This window comes from Lampetra fluviatilis, chromosome 23 (assembly GCF_964198595.1).
Source record: "Lampetra fluviatilis chromosome 23, kcLamFluv1.1, whole genome shotgun sequence".
Lineage (NCBI taxonomy): Eukaryota > Metazoa > Chordata > Hyperoartia > Petromyzontiformes > Petromyzontidae > Lampetra > Lampetra fluviatilis.
In genome coordinates this window covers 7,980,084-7,988,203 of record NC_136297.1, presented here as the reverse complement: position 1 = coordinate 7,988,203, position 8,120 = coordinate 7,980,084, and the positions used below count along the sequence as shown (strand labels likewise).

Sequence of the window (8,120 nt, the reverse complement as noted above, 5' to 3'; positions counted from 1 at the left end):
GCAGAGGGCGGAGGGGGGGGGTCACCCGGAGACGTCATCAAGCCGCGCCGTGGGGCCCTGTTCGCTCTGTGGGGTGGGTGGGGTGGGGTGGCACCGCTGATGAGACCCTGACACGTGGAAACCGGTCCGGCGGTGTTTGGGAAGATGTTGAGGCAGTGTGGGCGCTGACTGAATTGTCGTAAAGAGGGAACTTTGTTGGCTGTCATCACCGGCAGTTCATCAGTATTGGCTCCAGCAAGAATGACTGCTGATGAGACCCTGAAACTTGAAACCGGTCCAGAATGTTTATTGTGCTGAATGAATGCTTCTGATTTTTTTTTGTATTCTCAGAAGGCTCTAAGGTTGTTGGGTTGTGTAAGAAATATTTATTTTCGTTTACATGGAGGGACTTGTATTACTCAATGGCGGGTTATGATGTCTGGATCAATGGTGGCTCTCTCATAGGTCGACTCAGCCTTAAAAAATGTTTTATTGTTTGCGGCACGTGACCATCAGCACATGGGGTGACACACAGCGCCGGGCGTGATTGGTATTGGTGGCACGTGGCCCATGACCTGGCTTTAGTTATTTTCCATTAAAAACACGTTGCATCAGTAAACATGTCTCAATGTCATTCTCATGAGCCCCCGCCATGGTGGAAAGTGTAGCCTACAACTATGATTCGCTCTATGAAGAAAGTTCTCTGTTCAGTGCCGGATTATCCTAGTAGCAAAAGTAGCTACATATGATACGGGCCCCGCACTTTCAAGGATCCCGCGCTAAATGCTTTCAAGCTATCAATTCCGGTTCAGTGATTCTGCACTTGCTCTATTACTATAGTACTATACTGCCTTCAACTTTTATGAACGACTGGGTGTTTAAGGTTACCGATTTGTCGTATTATCTGGCTGTATAGCAAATGAAAAATTACAATTACTTTACTATACAAGTGAAACATTTGTGTTTTAATATTTGTGATTTTTTTATTTAGGGCCCCTTTATAACATATGCTACAGGCCCCGCACGAGCTTAATCCGGCACTGTCTCTATTACTGGTAGGAACCTCCTGGTTCCACCAGCCCACAGGGGATTATTGTGTCCGTCCGTCCGTCGTGCATCCAAAAATGGGAGGGGTGGGGCTGGGTCGGGAGGGGCTAGTCACCCCGTGGTGCCCTTATAAAACTTAACGTTTAACCAACTCACGCCGCCTTGTGCCCGCCCTCACAGTCGGGCATATTTGAGGAATACACCACGCCGCCGTTGACCCTGGCCATTGACCGAGCAACCCAACGTTCCTACCAGCTCCCTCCGCAGGAATGTGTTATATATTTGTTTCCTTTGAAGGCCACAATGTTATTGAAGAACGCATGGTGATGTTGAAACCGCCGATTAACCATATTCCCCGGATGATAAATTGCGCACCTTCTAATTTTTACATCTTCTGTATGTGAAACAAAATTCCATGGTGCGTCTCGTAATTCCGTACATCTGATTGTCATACATGTCAACCCCTTATCAATGACTACCTCACTAAAGACCAATTCAGACGTTATTGATCCCCCGTGCCTTTATAAATCAACGTTCATCCTACAAAAGTCCCATCAGAAGGAGAGAAACACAAACAAAGACATTTACTCAATTTCCCTGTACAAGAATACGGGTATGGATTGTATGAAAAAATAAGAATAGGTTTGACCCTTTCTGGCAATAGAACAAGTGTTAAGATGTTTAAACACCAAATAGAAACATTTTGCAAGGACCCAAGTCTGCATTAACCACACGTACTTGTGGTGAACATGCAAACAAGAACATGCTCCGATAATATATATCTGTTTGCCTTTTGGCGTTCTCTGGTTTTGACAATGGTCAGCCTAAGCAATAAAGAAGGCTTCTGTCTCTGATGTAGACCAATAATCAATCAGTTTCAAACACAATCGATATATTATCAGAGCATGTTTAAAAAAAATAAAACCTCATGCCCGGTATCAATAAAGTTACGCGGAGCACGCTACGCACCCGCAAACACAATCCACAAACCTCCTGAATTTGGAGGTTTGGTTTTTTTGGTGGGGGGGGGGGTCGATAACGTCATTAATGTTGGATTTTTTTGGTTTAGATCGCGCAAATATAATATAGGGTTTTTGGGTTATATTGCGTAGCTTTCGCTAAGTTGTCCCCACTGCGCCCGAAACGTATTACGGGTAGTCCCCGACTTACGATGCTCCGACTTACGATATTTCGATCTTACGATGGCGATATCGATATGACAAAATTGTTAAATATTTTTACATTTCGTACGTTGGGACGCTGCCGGGATGTTCTGCACGCAGATGATGATACTCCGACTGATGCTCCTGCTGTTGTGGAGTGACTCATGCAGCCAGCTATGGTTGCAGGGTTTTGGTGGTACATGTTCTTCTTTGTTCTTTCGGTAAAGTCACGTAGAAGGGAAATAATAAAATAATAAAAATAAAACAATAAAATACAATTCTCACTATATTGTATTTTAGTTTTCGACTTACGATGGGGTCGTCGTAACGCATCTCCATCGTAAGTCGGGGACTACCTGTATTACATCATGCGCGTCTTAACTTTATCCCCAGCCCCGCCCCTACGCCCCACCCTCAGCCTCACGCCCCGCCCCCAGCCCCGCCCCCAACCCTTCACAACCAATCCGGTGTCGACGGTGTTGCAACGCAGTTCGCTTCCGTACCCAACCAAAGCAAATGACCACGGACCCTAAATCCCGGCCCTGTAATCGTGGCCTCCTCCTCCTCGCTGCCAGTGCCGAGCGAGACGCCGCCGCCGCCGCTTCCATCACCTTCACGCCGTCGAGTCCCAAGCCGTTGCGGGGCTGCGCTTCGTCTCCCCGTCGTCGTTCTCCCGTCGCGGCAGCCGGAGGGGTAAGCGTGGCTGGCCGCCTCCCCGTCGACTCGTGGAGTGAAGTCCGCAGTTGCCTGTTGGGGGCGAGGCCTCGGCCGGTCGAATAGTGGCGACGGTCGCCCAGGACGTCTGACCGCCGCGCAGGAAGAAGAGTAGGCCAAGTACCCTAGACCGGTGAGGGTGGTGGTGCTGGTCCAGATGTCTTGTTTTGTATACCAACGTGGGCTACAAAGATATTAAGTGGGGAGCGGTGGCGCAGCGGTTAGCGCGCCGCGCTATGAACCCGTCCCACCCGAGTTCGATCCTCCACGTTCACGGCAACCCAACACCAAGTGACGAATTATCGGAACCGGTCCTGGGCCTCCCCTAGGTAGACTCGGCCTCAAATGAGTACCCGGTGCGGTGCGTGAAAACATCGCCGCTGGGGGAGACAAAGGCGGCCGGTGCGTGGTTGCTGGCCACTCACACCCCCCCCCCCCCCCCGTATGCCGTGCCGGCCTTCATAGGTGCACTTGCTCCAACAGTCTTATTAAAAGGCTCCTCCACACGCGGCGAATTTGTGTCTTTGTGAAGTGTTTAGGGGTCCTTTTTCGTCGGCAGATTAGCGAGGTCGTCGCCCATCCAAGCAACTCTCCAGGCTCAAGGCCCCCCACCCCCCCCCCCCCCCCAATCTGCGTTAAACTTGCGACGTCTGATTGAGTTCGGGCGCATTGCGAGCGACTTTGTGCTTTCGGCGTCGTCGTTTCTTGTGACACGTAGCGAGAGAGTGCCGTGTGGCATGTTACCTGCGTTGGCCAATGAAAGTCAGGGGTCGACTGAATAATAATGCAAATCATCCCCCCACCCCCCCCCCCCCCTTATGGAGTGGCCAACTAAAACACATTCCTGCGGAGGGCGCTGGTAGGAACGTTGGGTTGCTCGGTCAATGTCAAGGGTCAACGGCGGCGTGGTGTATTCCGCAAATATGCCCGACTGTGAGGGCGGGCACAAGCCGGCGTGAGTAGGTATAACGTTGAGTTTTATAAGGGCACCACGGGGTGACCAGCCCCTCCCCACCCAGCCCCACCCTCCCCACCCAGCCCCTCCCCACCCTCCCCACACAGCCCCTCCCTGCACGACGGACACAATCATCCCCTGTGGGCTGGTGGAACCAGGAGGTTCCTACCAGTGTAATTGTACGTTCGTGGGACGTTAACCCGTGGTCGAGTTTCGTTATTGGCACTAGCTCAAAGGTTGTAAAAACGGGGTGAGCTCGAAGTTGAAGCAGGAAGCCCACGCGAGAGTTTTGGTTCTTCTGGCCTTGCGATGTCGTGATGGTGGCCGGTTCGATCGCCGAGCGCGGCAGTTGTAAACATGGGGCAAGTCTTTGTTTTAGCCCCCCCTCCCCCCCAATATAAATGGGCACACACCTTATTGCAGACCAATTCAGACCTTATTGGTCACCCCGTGCCCTTATAAATATCAACCTTCATCCTACAAAGTCCCATCACAAGGGAGAAACACAAAAAATAGGCAAAACTAATTTATGGTTGACACGGTATGCAAAATACCCTCTTAAGAGGGGGGCCCTTTATAACTCCCGCCCCCCAACAAGTGGCGGGCATTCCATCAGCAGTGGCATGAGCAAGCAATTTCAGGGCTGCACCTTTTACCCTGTAAAACTAACGCGCTGCCTGTCTTCTCCTTAGGATGTGATTTAAAGCAAAAGAAAATAAAGACCTCTCTTGTCTTGGCGGGGAGCTGGTCCAAAGAAGCAGAGCGCGCATCATGCCACAGGTCGTCCCGCTGCTCGCGATCCTGTTGTTGCTCGGGAGGTCTGCATCGGCGGCTGTCGGGGAGTGGGACGGCGCCGGCAGCGATTGGTCCGGTTTGACCATCGCCGCCGAGGACACGTGGCCGCCCGACTGGAGCCTCCTGCACGTGTTCGAGGGCCGGGTGGGCAGCGGGAACTTCACTCGCCTGCGCACCGACCACCCGGGCAAGCTGGTGCTGTGGCTGGAAAGCCTTACCGGGGACGCTGACCTCTACGTGTCGGACAAGACGCTGCACCCGACGTACGATGACTACGAGCTGGCCGCCACCTCGTGCGGCCGCGACGCTACCGTGGTGCCGGCCTCCTTCCATCGGCCACTCGGGGTGGCCATATACGGACACGTGTTCTACCCGGAGAGCGAGTTTCGCCTCTCAGTGCTTCTCGACGTCTCTGTAACCAAGGACCACTTTGCCAACGACGGGGTGTGGCCGGGGGATGAAGATGATTACGATTACGAGCGAGATGATTCCACGAGGCCCAAGACCCAGCAGCGTGCGGAGGGAGGCGAGCATGAGTCTCTCATTTGGACAATTTTTGTGGGGCTGCTCAAAATCGTGTTTGAAGTTTTGACTTGATTCTGAAATAAATAATACTGCTCATCGTAGCAGTTTGTGTAGAATCAGATTCATTTGCTGTGTGGAGATGATTTGTTTATTTTTTATGGAGAGTAAAAGGCACATGCGATGAACCCATGCTCGAATGTGTAAATTAGTGATTTGCTAAGGGTTGTGAAAAATATGTACAAGTTTGGGATATGAATGTGTTCAATAGAAACATGCTATGGAAGTAGTCTGTTAAATTCTCCAAAAAATATATATTTTAAAAGGGGGTTCATTGCAGAGATTAAGACCTGTATTCTTAGTCACTGCGTGGCTAAGGATTCGCTCTGGCTCGAGTGAGCTGGCTCAAAGCTGTGCTTAACTTGAGCCACCTCCTGGGCCGTGGTCCTAGCCATGCTCAGGATTTCCATGAGCTGATCCTGAGCAAAGCCATGGCGGAGTCAGTCATGTGTCTTTGAAGATAACTTCGCTCAGCTGCGTCAAGCCAGAGCCAAACCATGACTAAAAATACGGCCCTAAAACCTTAAAATTAATTTTAACCTACATGATGCACAGCCAGATGACAGCAGTGAGCACCTTGCATTTGGAATGCTGTGAGATCATGTCCTGGTTCGGGGTTTCACTCGGCCCATCAACCCAGCGGAGTGCATAAAATTAGTACGATGTTGTAGGGGAAGTCATCTGGATATAATTGACCCCAATATAGGAATTTGGAATTTTCACCATTGGCTCAGGGCTGTAAACAAGATGAGAACCACCACAATGCTCATTTAGGTTGAAAATCGCTGCCTTTTTTTAAACAACCTTTTGCTATAGCCATTTCACACAAGTTGCAACTCTTGTGCAGTGCTGAGGGAGATATTTATCACCTAAGTGGGTTCTGCGTCGTAATGTAAGTGAAGTACCTTTCTGATTTGGGTAAATTGCGGGAATTTGTTTTGGTGTTTTTATGGAAAACCCTGTAACAACTGAAAATGCAGAAGTTTAAAACAAGCAACTTGTATGTTGCGATGTGACAAAGTAGGACATTTCTGTTGTATTCAACTTCTCTGGCAACATTATCATTCCTTCTCAAGATCAGCCATAGGTGAAAAAGCCCTTGCCATGTGTATGCTACCTCTTGCATAATAATGAGACGCACTTTGCGACAACATTTAAGCGCATTCACACACAAATGTGGGAATGTTGCTCAGGTGTAATAGTTTGCAAACGTGACTTGCAATCCAGAGGTCGCTGGTTCAAAATCCAAGCGTGGCAATTGAAACAATGGTGCAAGTTTACCAAATCCCCTCCCCCGACCTCCATCCTCTGTCGCCCAGCAGTTTAAATAAGTATACCGCAGCAAATCGGTCGGTTGCTTGTGGTGGGGTAAAGTGTGGGTCGTCTCACCTTCCAGGACATTAAGCCGGTGCAGAAGAGTCTGCTAAATAACCACGAGAGGTGCTCTTGGGCTTCCTATAATGGAGGAGGGCCTTCCGCCAGAAGTGGCATGAGCAGGCAATTGCAGGGCTGCGCCTTTACATAGGAATCGCTTACATTTGGTGTCTGCTTGAACGATTACAGCTGGCACCTGTAGTCTATTGTTGCTATTTTCATATGAAAAAAACTTTAATATTTTGACAACTTGAAAGTTTAAAGAAATGTTGCCTTAATTGTATTTAAATAGGGTTGCTATATACTGTATTACAATGTCTTAATAAATATCAATGGATCGAAATTTGTTTCATGAACTATGCCTTTCCAGATATCGTATGCTGATTTTGAGCAAACGTTGAGTTGGAATTGTTCTATATTGTGAGTTTTAAGTGTAAATTCTTGAGATGATACATGCTGTAATTTAATATCCCATGTTACTCCACAATACAATTTGACTGTTGCCTATTCGATACACATTTTTGATATGGGTGTTAAAATGTTATCCGAATATACATTTTTACCACCTTAAACTTAAATTCGTTTATAATCTTGCCATTATTTTAAAAAAATTGTAGATTAAACAATAATTAGCTGTTAGAATCTAGCTCGACAGCTTTTGCTATGTTTCAAACATTTTGGTCCTCATTATTTGCACTTTATATTCATGCATGTGAGCATTCTCAGTTCCTATCTACATCAAACAAAAAAAACAATTATATAGCCTTTGGGTACTGGCATTGCATGAACACCAACTAAGAATGTGGCTCTTTTGCTTGTTTACCCAGGAAAGCCACCTTGAGTCTCAAGGCTCTTTCATGAGGGTCCTGCAAGTTTTGCCTCATTTGGGGGGGTGATGTTGCTTTGGACAATTCAAATCGAGTTATTTGCAGGTAATGTTGACCAATATCTGTTACATATGGTGGGGGGAGAGAAAACCCATGCACATCAAGGGGAGAACACAAACCCCACAGGCCATCGAGTGTGCTTCTTACTAAGCCACACGTTATCATTCAAATAAAGTGACACTCTTTGAAACACTGCCATGACTTTGCTAATCACTTTCTGATACCGGCATCAGTGTTTTTGTTAAAGCTTTTATAGTCTCGACAATAACAAGGGGGAAGCTGATGTGGTGTCACTGGTTATGACACTGGACTTTCAACCCCAGAGGTCGCTGCAGTCGAATATTCTGGAGTGGTAGTTGCAGCAAGTTCCTTTAACCTCCCCCCCCCACCTCCGTTTACCCAGCCCCGAAATCAGTCGATGAGGCCGTGTGTGGTGGGGGGTTGAAGTGGGGTTGAAGTGTGGGTGCAAAAAATAAATGCATTATTAAGCTCCCCCCCCCCCCCACAAAAAAGCAAAAGTGTATTTTTATAATTATTGCATGGTGTACAGTCTGGAAAGTACCCACATGGCAAATTTCAAGTTTGTTGCATGTCGGGAAGTACGCTAAACATTTTGAACAGACA

At 48.2% G+C, this 8,120-nt stretch overlaps 1 protein-coding gene across 2 annotated transcripts; it reads left to right on the top strand.

The window, feature by feature from the left end:
* The first annotated feature begins 2,707 nt into the window (after positions 1–2,707).
* On the top strand, positions 2,708–7,621 carry C23H6orf120 (chromosome 23 C6orf120 homolog). Of its 2 annotated transcripts, none has more exons than XM_078867035.1 (2): positions 2,708–2,882; positions 4,551–7,620. In XM_078867035.1, the coding sequence occupies exon 2, from the start codon at positions 4,630–4,632 to the stop codon at positions 5,248–5,250; it is 621 nt and encodes a 206-aa protein (XP_078723161.1). In that variant the 5' UTR covers positions 2,708–2,882; positions 4,551–4,629; the 3' UTR covers positions 5,251–7,620. The 2 variants fall into 2 exon arrangements, with proteins under 2 accessions (XP_078723161.1, XP_078723162.1); XM_078867036.1 differs by lacking the exon at positions 2,708–2,882 and adding an exon at positions 2,919–3,036 and having other exon boundaries at positions 4,551–7,621.
* The last annotated feature ends 499 nt before the right edge of the window (positions 7,622–8,120 follow it).

What these genes read in the sequence shown, in the direction of transcription:
- C23H6orf120 (XM_078867036.1), top strand. Translation starts at nt 4,630, where the DNA reads ATGCCACAGGTCGTCCCGCTGCTCGCGATCCTGTTGTTGCTCGGGAGG.